We start from the raw sequence: 19079 nt of genomic DNA, 5'->3' as shown, positions 1-19079 counted from the left end.
AAACTTCGCAAAAGTTTATTTATGATTTATCGCTCTATATATATGTATTAGAAGCTTAATAAAATTAAAGTCATTTTTACAACTTTCCGACTAAGCAGTGGCGATTTTACAAGGAAAATGTTGGTATTTTGACCATTTTTGTCGAAATCAGAAAAACATATATATGGGAGCTATATCTAAATCTGAACCGATTTCAACCAAATTTGGCAAGCATAGCTACAATGCTAATTCTACACCCTGTGCAAAATTTCAATTAAATCGGAGTAAAAGATTGGCCACTGTGGTCATATGAGTGTAAATCGGGCGAACGATATATATGGGAGCTATATCTAAATCTGAACCGATTTCAATAAAATTTGGCGCACTTGACTACACTACTAATTGTACTCCTAGTGCAAAATTTCAATCAAATTGGGGTAAAACTCTGGCTTCTGGGACCGTATCAGTCCATATCGGGCAAAAGATATATATGGGAGCTATATCTAAATCTGAACCGATTTCAATCAAATTTTGCACACTTAACTGCACTACTAATTGTTCTCCTAGTGCAAAATTTCAAACAAATTGGGCCAAAACTCGGGCTTCTAGGACCATATTAGTCCATATCGGGCGAAAGATATATATGGGAGCTGTATCGAAATCTGAACCGATTTCAATCAAATTTTGCACACTTGTCTACACTACTAATTGTACTCCTAGTGCACAATTTCAACCAAATTGGGCTAAAACTCTGGCTTCTGGGGCCATATAAGTCGATATCGGGCCAAAGATATATATGGGAGCTATATCTAAATCTGAGCCAATTTCAATCAAATTTTGCACACTTGACTACACTACTAATTGTACTCCCAGCGCAAAATTTCAAACAAATTCGGCCAAAAATCTGACTTTTGGGGCCATATAAGTCGATATCGGGCCAAAGATATATATGGGAGCTATATCTAAATCTGAACCGATTTCAATCAAATTTTGCACACTTGACTATACGACTAAGTGTTATGTTTGTACAAAATTTCAAGCAAATCGGTATAAAACTCTGGCTGCTGGGTCCATATTAGTGCATATCGGGCGAAAGATATATATGGAAGCTATATCTAAATCTGAACCGATTTCTTCCAAAATCAATAGGGTTCTATTCTGACCAAAATTAGGATCATGTGCCAAATTTGAAGGCGATTGGACTTAAATTGCGACCTAGACTTTGATCACAAAAATGTGTTCACAGACAGACGGACGGACGGACGGACGGACAGACGGACAGACGGACATGGTTATATCGACTTAGGGATCCACCCTGAGCATTATTGCCAAAGACACCATGTGTCTATCTCGTCTCCTTCTGGGTGTTACAAACATATTCACTAACTTATAATACCCTGTTCCACAGAGTGGCGCAGGGTATAAAAAGGTGCTAAGAACTAAAAAGCCTCGTGGGAGTGAGAAAGATGTGAGGGAAAATGCAATTAACCAGAAAAGATTGCTTTTTGAGTTAATCTTTATGAAATTGTTTTTGTTACATCCTGGAAAAGAATAAACGTTTATCACAAAAATTATATACTTTTCTTCCAAATAAACTTCCTTACAGCGAAAAGCAAACTTTGTTTGTCTAAAATTTCATTTGGGAGGAAAGACTTATTTTTTTTTGCGTATATAATTCAACTAGATAACAAAAATTTCTCAAGGCATTTGTATTACCTTCCCAAATTCATATCCTTTCCCAGCAAAAAACAAACGTGGAAGTTTTTCTAAATGAACAACTTAAAGAACATTTCCAAAAATATCCTCCCAAAGATGTTCTTTATTTTTACTACGCAGGAAGTTCTTTTAATTCAATTTTTTCACAATTTTAATTAGTAATTTTAATGTTTTTGTTTCAAATAGGGTAAAAACAGAGTAAGAATTAATACAGTAGTACAAATTATTTAAATTTTGTCGAAAAAATGAAAAATCTATTCTAGAAAAATTACGAATTCTTTAATATATTTTAGTTCAAATGCTTCAGACAACATTATAATGCATTAAAAATCATAAGAAATTATAAAAATTATTGATTTGGCAATATATCAAAAAAATTCACATCCAAAACACTGTCTTCGGATCAAACCTTAAGAAGTGATGCAAATTCTGTGCAACGGCTGTCGAAATAGTAGACATCCGTCCTATGACAAACCTACACACGAAGAAAATTTAATTAAAATTAAGCAAACGAAAATTGTCATTGTTATAACGAAACATTTTCATGAATACAATGAAAATATTCGTTAATTGTACAAAATGTTACGTTGGTTAACAGAAAATTCGTTATAATAACGAACATTTTCGTTGTATTAACGAATTTGTTTCATTGGCCCACTTTTAATGACACATTTCGTTAATATAACGAAACATTTTCTTCTGCGCAAATTTTGCATTTCATACCGGTATACTTGGAATTCTGAATAGTGGTGGAATTGTGAGTCGATTTGGCGATGTCCGTCCATTCGTTAACTTCCGAACGAAATAAGTTACATACTTGAAACTTGGTACAAGCAGTAGTTGTTGATGTAGGTCGGATGGTACTGCATATGCATTTCTGTTAGAGGGTTTATACATATCGAATAAAATTTGCTCCTCCAAGAGGCTCCGCGTGCCACATTTGGGAATTTGGGCCGACCGATATGGATAAATGATTGTTAGAGGTCATATACTAACATCCCATGCCAAATTTCAACGGAATTGGATGGAATTGACTATATAAAGTATATATATTCTTGATCAGGGAGAAATTCTAAGGAGATATAATGATGTCCGTCTGTCTGTCTGTCTGTTGTGATCACGCTACAGTATTCAATAATGAAGCAATTGTGCTGAAATTTTGCACAAACTCGTCTTTTTTCTGTGTTCCAAATTACAACCGGATCGGATGAAATATGCTTCTCTTAGAGGCTCCGCAAGCCAAATCTGGGGATCGGTTTATATGGGGTCTACATATAATTATGAACCGATGTGGGCCAATTTTTGCGTGGTTGTTAGAAGCTATATACCAACACCATGTATCAAATTTCAACCGGATCGGATGAAATTTGCTTTTCTTTGAGGCTCCGCAAGCCAAATCTGGGGATCGGTTTATATGAGGGCTATATATAATTATGCACCGATATGGACCAATTTTGGTACGTTTGTTAGAAACCATATACTAATACCACGTACCAAATTTCAAACGGATGGGATGAAATTTGCTTCTCTTATAGGTTCCACAAGCCAAATCTCGGGATGGGTTTATATGGGGTCTATATATAATTATGAACCGATGTGGGCCAATTTTTGCGTGGTTATTAGAAGCTATATACCAACACCATGTACCAAATTTCAGCCGGTTCGGATGAAATTTGCTTCTCTTTGAGGCTCCGCAAACCAAATTTGGGGATCGGTTTATATGAGGGCTATATATATTTATGCGCCGATATGGACCAATTCTGGTACGGCTGTTAGAGACCATATACTAATACCACGTACCAAATTTCAAACGGATGGGATGAAATTTGCTTCTCTTATAGGTTCCACAAGCCAAATCTCGGGATGGGTTTATATGGGGTCTATATATAATTATGAACCGATGTGGGCCAATTTTTGCGTGGTTATTAGAAGCTATATACCAACACCATGTACCAAATTTCAGCCGGATCGGATGAAATTTGCTTCTCTTTGAGGCTCCGCAAACCAAATTTGGGGATCGGTTTATATGAGGGCTATATATATTTATGCGCCGATATGGACCAATTCTGGTACGGGTGTTAGAGACCATATACTAATACCACGTACCAAATTTCAAACGGATGGGATGAATTTTGCTCCTCCAAGAGGCTTCGGAGATCAAATCTGGGGATCGATTTTTATGGGGGCTATATATATTTATGGGCCGATATGAACCAATTTTTGCATGGTGGTTAGAGACCATATACCAACACCATGTACAAAATTTCAGCCGGATCGGATAAAATTTGCTTCTCCTAGAGGTTCCTCAAGCCAAAACAGGGGATCGGTTTATATGGGGGCTATATATAATTATGAACCGATGTGGACCAATTTTTGTGTGGTTGTTAGAAACTATATACTAACACCATGTATTTTTTCATGGTGGTTAGAGACCATATACCAACACCATGTACAAAATTTCAGCCGGATCGGATGAAATTTGCTTCTCTTTGAGGCTCCGCAAGCCAAATCTGGGGATCGGTTTATATGGGGGCTATACGTAAAAGTGAACCGATATGGCCCATTTACAATACCATCTGACCTACATCCGTAACAACTACCTGTGCCAAGTTTCAAGTCGATTGCTTGTTTCGTTCGGAAGTTAGCGTGATTTCAACAGACGGACGGACGGACATGCTTAGATGGACTCAGAATTTCACCACGACCCAGAATACTCGTATATATACTTTATGGGGTCTTAGAGCAATATTTCGATGTGTTACAAACGGAACGATAAAGTTAATATCCTATGGTGGAGGGTATAACAAGTGAGTAAAGTAGAATGTCATACCCTTAACCATCCCTACATAAGCATTTGTGCAGCATTATCAAAATAAGTTTGGAGGATAAACTGTTTTTCCCTTTTTAAGAAAATTAAGAGGTATATGGTTATGGGAGCTTTATCCAAATGTAGACAAAGGCTTGATGTTTCTCAAATCCAAGAGGTGTTCAAAAGTGTTAGCTTGTGTTAAAGTGTAAATAAGATAACAGGTTGGCTGATAAGTCCCCGGTCTAACAAAGAAAAACACATTTTTTTTTTTCAAAATTCGTTTTTATTATTCAACATTGTTCCCTTCAAGAGCGATACAACGATTACAACGACCTTCCAATCTTTTGATACAATTTTGGTAGTACTCCTTCGGTTTTGCCTCAAAATAGGCCTCAGTTTCGGCGATCACCTCTTCATTGCACCCAAATTTTTTCCCTGCGAGCATCCTTTTGAGGTCTGAGAACAAGAAAAAGTCGCTGGGGGCCAGATCTGGAGAATACGGTGGGTGGGGAAGCAATTCGAAGCCCAATTCATGAATTTTTGCCATCGTTCTCAATGACTTGTGGCACGGTGGAACAACACTTTTTTCTTCTTCATATGGGGCCGTTTTGCCGCGATTTCGACCTTCAATCGCTCCAATAACGCCAAATAAAAGTCACTGTTGATGGTTTTTCCCTTCTCAAGATAATCGATAAAAATTATTCCATGCGCATCCCAAAAAACAGAGGCCATTACTTTGCCAGCGGACTTTTGAGTCAATCCACGCTTCGGAGACGGTTCAACGGTCGCTGTCCACTCAGCCGACTGTCGATTGGACTCAGGAGTGTAGTGACGGAGCCATGTTTCATCCATTGTCACATATCGACGGAAAAACTCGGGTGTATTACGAGTTAACAGCTGCAAACACCGCTCAGAATCATCAACACGTTGTTGTTTTTGGTCAAATGTGAGCTCGCGCGGCACCCATTTTGCACAGAGCTTCCGCATATCCAAATATTGATGAATGATATGACTAACACGTTCCTTTGATATCTTTAAGGCCTCCACCATCTCGATCAACTTCATTTTACGGTCATTCAAAATCATTTTGTGTTTTTATACCCTCCATCATAGGATGGGGGTATATTAACTTTGTCATTCCGTTTGTAACACATCGAAATATTGCTCTAAGACCCCATAAAGTATATATATTCTGGGTCGTGGTGAAATTCTGAGTCGATCTAAGCATGTCAGTCTGTCCGTCTGTTGAAATCACGATAACTTCCGAACGAAACAAGCTATCGACTTGAAACTTGACACAAGTAGTTGCTATCGATGTAGGTCGGATGGTATTGAAAATGGGCCATATCGGTCCACTTTTACGTATAGCCCCCATATAAACCGATCCCCAGATTTGGCTTGCGGAGCCTAAAAGAGAAGCAAATTTCATCCGATCCGGCTGAAATTTGGTACATGGTGTTGGTATATGGTCTCTAACAACCGTGCAAAAATTGGTTCACATCGGTCCATAATTATATATAGCCCCCATATAAACCGATCCCCAGATTTTGCTTGCCGAGCCTCAAAGAGAAGAAAATTTCAACCGATCCGGCTGAAATTTGGTACATGATGTTGGTATATGGTCTCTAACAACCATGCAAAAATTGGTCCACATCGGTCCATATTTATATATAGCCCCCATATAAACCGATCCCCAGATTTGGCTTGCGGAGCCTCAAAGAGAAGCAAATTTCATCCGATCCGGCTGAAATTTGGTACATGATGTTGGTATATGGTCTCTAATAACCATGCAAAAATTGGTCCACATCGGTACATAATTATATATAGACCCCATATAAACCGATCTCCAGATTTGGCTTGCGAAGCCTCAAACAGAAGCAAATTTCATCCGATCCGGCTGAAATTTGGTACATGGTATTGGTATATGGTCTCTAACAACTGTGCAAAAATTGGTCCACATCGGTCCATAATTATATATAGCGCCCATATAAACCGATCCCCAAATTTGGGTTGCGGAGCTTCAAAGAGAAGCATATTTCATCCGATCCGGCTGAAATTTGGTACATGATATTGGTATATGGTCTCTAACAACCATGCAAAAATTGGTCCACCTCGGTTCATAATTATATATAGCCCCCATATAAACCGATCCCCAAATTTGGCTTGCGAAGTCTCCAAGAAAAGCAAATTTCATCCAATCCGGTTGTAATTTGGAACATGGTGTTAGTATATGATCTTTAACAACCGTGGCAGAATTGGTCCATATCGGTCCATAATTATATATAGCCCCCATATAAAACGTTCTCCAGATTTGACCTCCGGAGCCTCTTGGAGGAGCAAAATTCATCCTATCCGGTTCAAATTAGGAACGTGGTGTTAGTATATGGTCGCTAACAACCAATCTCACAAAAATTGGTCCATATCGGTTCATAATCATGGTTGCCACTAGAGCCAAAAATAATCTACCAAAATTTTATTTCTATAGAAAATTTTGTTCAAATTTTATTTGGTTCATAATCATGGTTGCTACTCGAGCCAAAAATAATCTACCAAGATTTTATTTCTGTCAAAATTTTTATTTCTATAGAAAATTTTGTGAAAATTTTATTTCTATAGAAAATTTTTTTCAAAATTTTATTTCTGTAGAAAATTTTGTAAAAATGTTATGTCTACTTTGTCAAACTGAATTATATACGTATTGAATCGATCTTTTTTGATTTAATATATACCACGTATGGACTTACATACAATTTAGAAGATGGTGTTAGGAGGTTTTAAGATACCTTGCCATCGGCAAGCGTTACCGCAACTTAAGTAATTCGATTCTGGATGGCAGTGTTTAGAAGAAGTTTCTACGCAATCCATGGTGGAGGGTACATAAGCTTCGGCCTGGCCGAACTTACGGCCGTATATACTTGTTTTTTTTTTTTTTTGATGTTTTCGTCGGTAACCACATCTTTCGGGCGTCCACTGCGTTCACCGTCTTCCGTGCTCATTTCACCACGCTTGAATTTTGCATACCAATCAATTATTGTTGATTTCCCTGGAGCAGAGTCCGGAAACTTATTATCAAGCCAAGTTTTTGCTTCCACCGTATTTTTTCCCTTCAGAAAACAGTATTTTATCAAAACACGAAATTCCTTTTTTTTTTCATTTTTTCACAATAACAAAAATTGCTTCACAAAAGACGCTCTATCTGACAAACTAATTGACTTACAGACGTCAAATTTTGACACGAATCATTTGAAGGTTGGTACTATATAAAAATAATATGCATTTAATACTAGTGACGCCATCTATGTGTCAGACCGGGGACTTATCAGCCAACCTATTATATTGCATGTGTAGGTGATACAACAGATTAACTTGTGCCATCTTTGACTAAGATCGGTCAATAAATAAAGGTATTATGTCCATATTGGGGAAAATATTCATAATTATAAAAACAAAAACAAATTCATAATTATAAAAACAAACTTTAGTTTAAAATCACTATTTACGAAACCAATATAATAGATAATAATCAATGTCTTCTTATTAAAGAGTACTCGTTTGTGTATAAATTCATATATTATTTTTATTTACAAAATTTATTAATTCAATTTCTTACTCGATAATAATTTAGTGACTCCATATGCTGTGCTCATTGTAACCATGAACATTTCCATTCATTTTGCGATTCTTGACAACACATATATTTCGAATATATTGCCCCCAAGATTTACGAGCAATTCCATCAAAGGCAACAAAATACACAAACAGGAAAAATCCTTGCATTGTTGATGTGATACAAAACAATTCCGAAAATATTCCATATTTATACATATGACTGAAAATGCCAAAAATCCAGGAAATACTTAAGACGAAAATCAATAGGATTGATTGACGCACCTGGACTATGACATCGTCACGTTCTTGCGTAAGATGAAATCTTCTCATAGAGCTAAAAATTTGGTAAATGATGTATACGAAAATAATGAAATCTACAAACATGATCAAGCAAATTGGTATTAAAACGGCATAATAAAAACTGGAACCTGTGGGACAACAAAGGATATGTTCATTAGTGCCATTCTCAACGAATCTGGTATAGGAATGAGGATCAAAATAGAGCACCAGTCCAGTAGGTATCAAAGGTAGAATCCATGCAGCCATTGCACATCGAACAATGAAATGTCTATGAGGTTTGGTACCAAAGACACTAGCATAGCGATACAACTGGAGTATGGCGATAAAAAGCATCCAAAGGAAAAGTACCAGAATACTATACTGCACAAATGCACCCATGACCATACAATGGGAACGATATTCCATATTATGCAGACCCTTACGTATATTCGGTATACTTATGACAAGAAAATAGATCATCATCAGTGTCAGGATTGAGCAAATGTTTAGCAAAAGTCTATTGGAGAATTGCAAACGCCACTCTAGAAAGATGACTGCTGTGACAAAAATACACAGAAGGCCTGTCAACGATAATACACAGGCTACAAGGGAATAAACATCGACATCATTTGACAGGGGACTCAAATCTTGAGTTTTATTTCCACTTGTCTCATATTTTCCATTTTCAGGGTTATGAAACTTTAAATTTGCCATATCTGTACCATCATTTATCGAGCGACCATCAATTTCATTGTCTCGAGTTGTAAGTACGTGCGGTAGGTTTTCGTCATCGACATTGCTCTTATCTTTCTCATAAATTACAGCATTAAATGATGGAATTTGCTTGATAGCACATCTCACGCTAACCGAATCAACGGAAGAGCTTTTTTTGGGCCTTGTATCTACCCGACCGTAATTTGAGTCATGATAGTTCCAATTTGAGCACTTGATATTTTTAGTATTGGTATTTTTTGAAAACTCTACAAAGAGTTCAGATTGATGAAACATTTCTGTAATACAAAGAATTAAGAATCCAATTAATTTCTAAAAATGTTATAGAACATTTTTGACACTCAGATAAAAGTGTTCTGATCAATGCTTAATTTACTATGAAAGCCACGGTGTGTAGAATTCTAACAAAAATGGTAGATTTTTTACTGTTTAGTAGATTGGTGGAATTCTTGATGTTTTAGTAGATTTTGCAAAATATTCCTTCCTAACTAGGAGATACTTCAGAAATGATAACAAAATTTTCTATATAAATAAAATTTTGAAAAAATTTTCTGTAGAAATAAAATTTTGACAAAATTTTCTATAGGAATAAAATGTTGACACAATTTTCTATTGAAAGAAAGATTTGACAAAATGTTCAATAGAATTAAAATTTAGAGAAAATTTTCTATAGCAATGAAATTTTGACAAAATTTTCTATAGAAATAAAATTTTGACCAATTTTCAATAGAAATGAAATTTGACAATTTTTTTTTAGAAATTAAATTTTAACAAAATTTTCTATAGAAATAAAATTTTGACAAGATTGTGTATAGAAATAAAATATTGACAAATTTTTCTATGGAAATAAAATTTAGAGAATTTTTCTATAGAAATAAAATTTTGACAAAATTTTCTATAGAAATAAAATTTTGACAAAATTTTGTTTTTTATTGTTGGTTTGTACTTCAATCATATTTGTTATTTTGATCGCAGCTTTAAATTAAATTTTGACAAAATTTTCTATAGAAATAAAATTTTGACAAAATTTTCTATAGTAATAAAATATTAAATAAAATTTTGTCAAAAATTAACTTCTATAAAAAATTTCGTAAAAATTTTATTTCTATAGAAAATTGTGTCAAAATTTAATTTCTATAGAAAATTTTTTCAAAATTTTATTTCTATAGAAAATTGTGTCAAAATTTTAATTCTATAGAAAACGTTGTCAAAATTTTATTTCTATAGAAAAGTTTGTCAAAATTCTATTTCTTACAAAATTTTGTCAAAATTCTATTTCTTACAAAATTTTGTCAACATTTTATTTCTTACAAAATTTTCTATAGAAATAATATGTTGTAAAGAAATAAAATTTGACAAAATTTTGTATAGAAATAAAATTTTGACAAAATTTTCTATAGAATTAAAATTTTGATAAAATTTTCTATAGAAATAAAATTTTGACAAAATTTTCTACGGAAATAAAATTTAGAGAAAATTTTCTATAGCAATGAAATTTTGACAAAATTTTTTACAGAAATAAAATTTTGACATTGTTTTTTTTTTTAGAAATAAAATTTTGACACATTTTTTTTAGAAATAAAATTTTAGCAAAAATTTTTTAGATATGAAATTTTAGCAAAATTTTTTTTAAAATTAAATTTTGACAAAATTTTCAATAAAAATAAAAAATTGTGTATAGAAATAAAAAAATGAAAAATTTTTCTATGGAAATAAAGTTTTGACCAAATTTTCTATAGAAATGAAATTTGACAATTTCTGTTTTTTGAAATTAAATTTTAACAAAATTTTCTAAGAAATAAAGTTTTGACAAAATTGTGTATAGAAATAAAATAGTGACAAATTTTTCTATGGAAATAAAACTTAGAGAATTTTTCTATAAAAAATAAAATTTTGACAAAATTTTCTATAGAAATAAAATTTTGACAAAATTTTCTATAGAAATAAAATTTTGACAAAATTTTCTATAGAAATAAAATTTTTACAAAATTTTCTATATGACAAAATTTTGTTCTTTATTGTTGGTTTGTACTTCAATCATATTTGTTGTTTTGATCTCAGGTTTAAAAATAAATTTTGACAAAATTTTCTATTTATAGAAATAAAATTTTGACAAAATTTTCTATAGTAATAAAATATTAAATAAAATTTTGTCAAAATTTAATTTCTGTTGTTGTTTTTTTGATTTCAGCTTAAAACCATACATTGACTAAACTACAAGTGTAGCTTAACTAACAGAGGAAAAGAATGTTTGTCAAATTTATTTGGGAAAAGCCCTATAGACTGCAAGATAGTTGGATGGACGCACGTTTCGGAATTACCACATTCCTCATCAGCATCCTCTACTTGCAGCAAAACTAGCCAAGCACCAATTATCAGAATAAATTCAGGCAGTTCATTAAACCCAACAATAAACCACACTTGTTGTAAGGAAATAAAATGTTGACAAAATTTTGTATAGAAATAAAATTTGGCAAAATTTTCTATAGAATTAAAATTTTGCAAAAATGTTCTATAGAAATAAAAATTTGGACAAAATTTTCTATAGAAATAAAATTTTTACAAAATTTTCTATATGACAAAATTTTGTTCTTTATTGTTGGTTTGTACTTCAATCATATTTGTTGTTTTGATCTCAGGTTTAAAAATAAATTTTGACAAAATTTTCTATTTATAGAAATAAAATTTTGACAAAATTTTCTATAGTAATAAAATATTAAATAAAATTTTGTTAAAATTTAATTTCTGTTGTTGTTTTTTTGATTTCAGCTTAAAACCATACATTGACTAAACTACAAGTGTAGCTTAACTAACAGAGGAAAAGAACGTTTGTCAAATTTATTTGGGCAAAGCCCTATAGACTGCAAGATAGTTGGATGGACGCACGTTTCGGAATTACCACATTCCTCATCAGCATCCTCTACTTGCAGCAAAACTAGCCAAGCACCAATTATCAGAATAAATTCAGGCAGTTCATTAAACCCAACAATAAACCACACTTGTTGTAAGGAAATAAAATGTTGACAAAATTTTGTATAGAAATAAAATTTGGCGAAATTTCCTTTAGAATTAAAATTTTGCTAAAATGTTCTATAGAAATAAAATTTGGACAAAATTTTCTATAGAAATATAATTTTGACAAATTTTCTATAGCAATGAAATTTTGACAAAATTTTCTATAGAAATAAAATTTTGACAATTTTTTTTAGAAATAAAATTTTGACACAATTTTTTTAGAAATAAAATTTTAGCAAATTTTTTTAGAAATAAAATTTTAGCAAATTTTTTTTTTTAATTAAATTTTGACAAAATTTTCTACAGAAATAAAAAATTGTGTATAGAAGTTAAATATTGACAAATTTTTCTATGGAAATAAAATTTGGAGAATTTTTTCTTTAGAAATAAAATTTTGACAAAATTTTCTATAGAAATAAAATTTTGACAAAATTTTCTATAGAAATAAAATTTTGACAAAATTTTCTATAGAAATAAAATTTTTACAAAATTTTCTATATGACAAAATTTTGTTTTTTATTGTTGGTTTGTACTTCAATCATATTTGTTGTTTTGATCTCAGGTTTAAAAATAAATTTTGACAAAATTTTCTATTTATAGAAATAAAATTTTGATAAAATTTTCTATAGTAATAAAATATTAAATAAAATTTTGTCAAAATTTAATTTCTGTTGTTGTTTTTTTGATTTCAGCTTAAAACCATACATTGACTAAACTGCAAGTGTAGCTTAACCAACAGAGGAAAAGAATGTTTGTCAAATTTATTTGGGCAAAGCCTTATAGACTGCAAGATAGTTCATTAAACCCAACAATAAACCACACTTGGGTTTAATGAACTGCCTGAATTTATTCTGATAAGTGGTGCTTGGCTAGTTTTGCTGGAAGTAGAGGATGCTGATGAGGAATGTGGTAATTCCGAAACGTGCGTCCATCCAACCATCTTGCAGTCTATAGGGCTTTGCCCAAATAAATTTGACAAACATTCTTTTCCGCTGTTGGTTAAGCTACACTTGTAGTTTAGTCAATGTATGGTTTTAAGCTGAAATCAAAAAGCAACAACAATGATTAAAGAACAAAAACCAACAATAACAAAACAAAACGAATGAAAAAAATTAAATTTCTATAGAAAATTTGTCAACATTTTATTTCTATAGAAAAATGTGTGAAAATTTAATTTCTAAAGAAAATTTTGTGAAAATTTTATTTCTATAGAAAACGTGGTCAAAATTTTATTTCTATAGAAAACTTTGTCAAAATTTTATTTCTATAGAAAATTTTGTCAAAATTCTATTTCTTACAAAATTTTATTTCTTACAAATTTGACAACATTAAATTTTGAAAAAAAATTTGTATAGAAATAAAATTTTGACAAAATTTTGTATAGAAATAAAATGTTGTAAGGAAATAAAATGTTGACAAAATTTTGTATAGAAATAAAATTTGGCAAAATTTTCTATAGAATTAAAATTTTGCTAAAATGTTCTATAGAAATAAAATTTGGACAAAATTTTCTATAGAAATAAAATTTTGACAAAATTTTCTATAGCAATGAAATTTTGACAAAATTTTCTATAGAAATAAAATTTTGACAATTTTTTTTAGAAATAAAATTTTGACACAATTTTTTTAGAAATAAAATTTAGCAAATTTTTTTAGAAATAAAATTTTAGCAAATTTTTTTTTTTAAATTAAATTTTGACAAAATTTTCTATAGAAATAAAAAATTGTGTATAGAAGTTAAATATTGACAAATTTTTCTATGGAAATAAAATTTGGAGAATTTTTTCTTTAGAAATAAAATTTTGACAAAATTTTCTATAGAAATAAAATTTTGACAAAATTTTGTATAGGAAAAAATTTTGCTTTCTATTGTTGGTTTGTACTTCAATCTATTTGTTGTATTGATCTCAGCGTTAAATTAATAAGTAAATTTTGACAAAATTTTCTATAGAAATATAATTTTGACACAATTTTTTTAGATATAAAATATTAGCAAATTTTTTTCCAATAATTATATTTTGACAAAATTTTCTATAGAAATAAAATTTTGACAAAATTGTGTATAGAAATAAAATTTAGAGAATTTTTTCTATAGAAATAAAATTTTGACAAAATTGTCTATAGAAATAAAATTTTGACAAGATTTTGTATAGGAAAAATTTTTTGTCTTCCATTGTTGGTTTGTACTTCAATCATATTTGCTGTTTTGATCTCAGCTTTAAATTAAAAATTAAATTTTGACAAATTTGTCTATAGAAATAAAATTTTAACAAAATTTCCTATAGAAATAAAATATTAAATAAAATTTTGTGAAAATTTAATTTCTATATCACAATGGACTGAATAGTCTAAGTGAGCCTGATACTTCGGGCTGCCACCTAACCTAACCTAATTTCTATAGAGAATTTTGTCAACATTTTATTTCTATAGAAAATTGTGTCAAAATTTAATTTCTATAGAAAATTTTGTCAAAATATTATTCCTATAGAAAATTGTGTCAAAATTTTATTTCTATAGAAAATTTTGACCAAATTTTATTTCTATACAAAATTTTGTCATTGAGCTTAAAATGGAATCGGGCAGCACTCAGTGATAAGAAAGAAGTTCACCAATGTGGTATCACAATGGACTGAATAGTCTAATTGAGCCTGATACATCGGGTTGCCACCTAACCTAACCTAACCTAACCATTTCTATAGAAAACTTTATAAAAATGTTATTTCTATGGGAAATTTTGTCAATATTTTATTTCTATAGAAAATTTTGTCAAAATTTTATTTCTTACAAAATTTTGACAAAATTTTATTTCTTAAAAACTTTTCTATAGAAATAAAATATTGACAACATTTTTTTATACCCACCACCATAGAATGGTGACGGGGGTATAATAAGTTTGTCATTCCGTTTGTAACACATCGAAATAAGTTTGTCATTCCGTTTGTAACACATCGAAATATCGATTTCCGACTATATAAAGTATATATATTCTTGATCAGGGAGAAATTCTAAGACGATATAACGATGTCCGTCTGTCTGTTTGTTGTAATCACGCTACAGTCTTCAATAATGAAGCAATCGTGCTGAAATTTTGCACAAACTCGTCTTTTGTCTGCAGGCAGGTCAAGTTCGAAGATGGGCTATATCGGTCCAGGTTTTGATATAGTCCCCATATAAACCGACCCCCCGATTTGGGGTTTTGGGCTTATAGAAATCGTAGTTTTTATCCAATTTGCCTAAAATTTGATATCTAGAGGTATTTTATGACCATAAAGAGGTGTGCCAAAAATGGTGAGTATCGGTCCATGTTTTGGTATAGCCCCCATATAGACCGATCTCCCGATTTTACTTCTTGGGCTTATAGAAACCGCAGTTTGTATTCAATTTACCTGAAATTGTAAATCTAGAGGTATTGTAGGACCACAAATACGTGTGCCAAAAATTATGAGTATCGGTCCATATTTTAGTATAGTCCCCATAAGAACGATCTCCCGATTTAACTCCTTGGGTTTCTAGAAACCGTAGTTTTTATCTGATTTGCCTGAAATTGTAAATATTCTGGTATTTTAGGCCCACAAAAACGTGTATCGGATTTAGTTTTTATCGGTCCATTTGGTAATGCCTCCATATAGACCGACTTCACTTCTTGAGGGTGTAGAAGGCGCACTGATCATAAAAATTGCTTGAAACTCAATGTAAAATTTCCAAATTTTACTTCTACAGATTTAAGATTTCAAATCAAGACGTTATTTTATAATTTTCTTGCACACTTACAAGAGATGTTAATGATTCCTCTAAAACTCAAACAAAAATGGTTTTTATAAATCCAGAATCTGATATATACCTCATAGGTGAAATTTTTAAATTTATCTTCGGGAAGTGTCCTCAAGTCCTCAAGCCCTCAAGCCCTCCTAACCCTAATATTTGGTTCATGGTGGTGGGTATTTAAGATTCGGCCCGGCCGAACTTACTGTATATACTTGTTTTAAGATTAAATTTTGAAAATTTTTTTATGCAAATAAAATTTTGACAAAATATTCTAGAGAAATAAAATTTTGACAACATATTCTATAGAAATAAAATTTTGATAAAATTTTCTATAGAAATAAAATTTTAACAAAATTTTATTTAATATTTTATTTCAATAGAAAATTTTGTCAAAATTTTATTTCTATAGAAAATTTTGTCAAAATTTTATTTCTATGGAAAAATTTGTCAAAATTTTTTTTCTATAGAAAATTTTGTCAAAATTGTATTTCTATACAAAATTTGAGAAGTACCTCTTATTTGGAGAGGAACATTTTGCAACATGTTCCAAAACATCAAGAATTCTATCAATCTACCAAACAGTTAAAAATCTATCATTTTTGATAGAATTATACAAATAGTGGCAACCGTGATTGGAAGACAACAAAGAAACATTTATTCGTAAGATACGGACCGAAATGATGGAAATAGTATGCTGAAATTGGACCGAACTAATGGACCATTTAAGGCACAGTCGAGGCACAGATTTGCATGAAATTAACTTCACACATTAATTTATACGAAGCGTGCTATCGAATTTAACAAAGCTATCATGCACGTTTTTAATTTTCCTGTAGCTCTTAAAAATCACCCTTTACATCCTACACTAACTACGCGATGCTTTACGAGTATCATAAGCACTCTTCAGCAGATGTAAAAGCTTATAGAAAAATTACCTGGAAATCGTGGTGCTGAAATCCTTATTATCACGCTCCTCATTCGATTTTGATTGACAAAAAATACTCTTCTTCTATACAGCGAAATATGAAGAGTATTAATAGGATCTAAGGATACCCGATGTACTTTTTTCCGTATGGGTTTTGTAAAAACAGCTGCATCTATTAAAAGTTTATTCGTTTGGTTTTTCAATATCTGAAAAGTTTCGTTGGTATAAGTATAACGAAAAAAATTATCTGATTGATTATCCGAAATGATTGGTGGCAAGAGAGTTATATCCGGTTTAGCATATATAACAAGACCACTGATGTTTGCACATGTGGGATTAAAATAGAAAATACTTGAATGACGTCCCAAATAATGGCGAATACCATTCGAAGTCTCTGCACAATCAGATATCAGTGGATCTTGATTGTCGTAAAAGTCTTCAACAATTTTTATTAGTCTGGTGTTGATATCCAGCTTTCTAGAACTTCGAAGAATTGAATCATCACTACCCATTAGAAAGTTTACTATTTTCAATACCTTTGGTATCATCAGCGTTTCTTTTACATTGTGTAGTAGATATTGTAATATATCTGTTGTTATAGCCAGATCAGCAGTTATTCGTTTGGTATCCTTTTTGCCCAAAAGGCTAATCACTTTGGTAGCAAAGTGCAATCTCTTGTTGATACTTAAGTCAGTTAGCTCCCTCAATTCTTCGAGCAAATGCTGGAGATCTTCTGTTATAATCGTCTGTTTTATATCACTTAGGCATATGATTTCAGCGTTATTCATATCTTCCCAATGAACTGAACAATTTGTGGTATGGTAAAAACATCTTCGCATTAATGGCATGCCCGTTGATAGTAAGCAAAGTTTTTTGGAACTAACGATAGTATCTGGCAGAGCGCTTGGCCATAGGTTTCTACATTTTTGTGTTATATTATTTTTACCCATGCATTGGACTATAAATTCTTCCTCTCCACATGTAACATTCTGATAAGGGCATTTGACATTCGGATATTTGTGAAGCATTTCTGATGTTACATCTGATGATTTTTGACTATATACCATTGTCAATCCAAATAATAAAATACTTATCGTTATTAACAGCTTCATAATGATCATCGAATGAGAGACAAAAAACAGAAAATGGATATTTCAACAATACATGCTAATAGAACGTTTTAATTTGCACTGACAATGAATAATAACGGATTTATGGATTTACCACAAATCGCTTTCTTTTTCAATTCATTTTTATTTAGCTTCTTCCAAGAAATATAATATAAACGATGCGTATTTATATAAAATATCTGTCATACATACAAGGGATGCTATTTATATTTTCCGGTCAATACCAGAGATGGTCTGTATCAAACTTTTTTAGGTTTGCGACTGTCGCAAAGTTGTAAACGTCGTAAACGTCACATACGCGTCGTAAATGTAAAAAAAGTAACAAAAGTCGCAAACTGAAAATACTTTAGTCGCGTCGGCTAGGCAGCGAATTCGATGATATCCAAGACGATGGTAGGTGCGAAGAAGTTTCAATTCTTAGGAATGTTAACAATTTTCGGTTTTAGTCCCCACATTTTCCCTATTGCTTTTTGCACGAGTACAGGGTAACCGTGGATTTCCTCGTCCTTTCTTAGCTTTAAGTTCAGCCTTCTGTCCAATATAACTCCAAGGTATTTTACACACTCACTAACGGGAATTTCGATACCACCTAAGAAAATAGGCTTGACCATGGGAAAACTTTCACAAATTTCTGCAGAAACTCACAGCAAATGCTGTCAAACTAAATTAAAAAATGTTCAGGATTTCTTCTATTCAAAATTTGGTTTTCTACAGTAGGTTTACGACTTTTGCGACATACGTATTATACCGTCGCAAACGTATGTCGCAAAAGTCACAGTTTGTGACAGGCCAACCCTGCTCAATACAAGATACACAAACTAAAATATCTTTTAAATAAGTGAAAACTATTTACGATATACAGTGTAAACCTCAAGAGAAATAAAGTGATTCAGAGAGTTTAAAGCCGCAGGGGTAGTTCAGCAAGTACATTGAATAACAAGAGATTAAAGCAACTACATCAGTTGGATCAAGTTTTCGCTCCAATTAGAGGTTGCTGATGAGGAATTTGATGTTAGAGAAAGGATCGTTCATTTAACCATCTTGCAGTCGATAGGTTTTTCCCTGATCAATTTGACAAACATATGGTTTTAAACTGGATTCAAAAACAGTTATGAAAAGA

General features: G+C 31.7%; 1 protein-coding gene across 1 annotated transcript; it reads right to left on the bottom strand.

The window, feature by feature from the left end:
- Positions 1-8055: 8055 nt before the first annotated feature.
- Positions 8056-18004, bottom strand: LOC142221984 (uncharacterized). Its single transcript, XM_075291886.1, has 2 exons — positions 16840-18004; positions 8056-9402 (listed from the first exon to the last, which is right to left on the bottom strand). The coding sequence occupies exons 1-2, from the start codon at positions 17948-17950 to the stop codon at positions 8126-8128; spliced, it is 2388 nt and encodes a 795-aa protein (XP_075148001.1). The 5' UTR covers positions 17951-18004; the 3' UTR covers positions 8056-8125.
- Positions 18005-19079: the final 1075 nt, after the last annotated feature.

Source organism: Haematobia irritans, chromosome 1 (genome assembly GCF_050003625.1).
Source record: "Haematobia irritans isolate KBUSLIRL chromosome 1, ASM5000362v1, whole genome shotgun sequence".
Taxonomy (NCBI): Eukaryota; Metazoa; Arthropoda; class Insecta; order Diptera; family Muscidae; genus Haematobia; species Haematobia irritans.
Note: the sequence above shows the minus strand (reverse complement) of the source record. Positions and strands in the feature narration are given on the sequence as shown.

Coding starts and splice junctions, on each gene's coding strand:
- LOC142221984 (XM_075291886.1), bottom strand. CDS start 17,950: ATGATCATTATGAAGCTGTTAATAACGATAAGTATTTTATTATTTGGA. Junction 9,403..16,839: donor TTCAGCACCACGATTTCCAG/GTAATTTTTCTA, acceptor TTTGTATTACAG/AAATGTTTCATCAATCTGAA.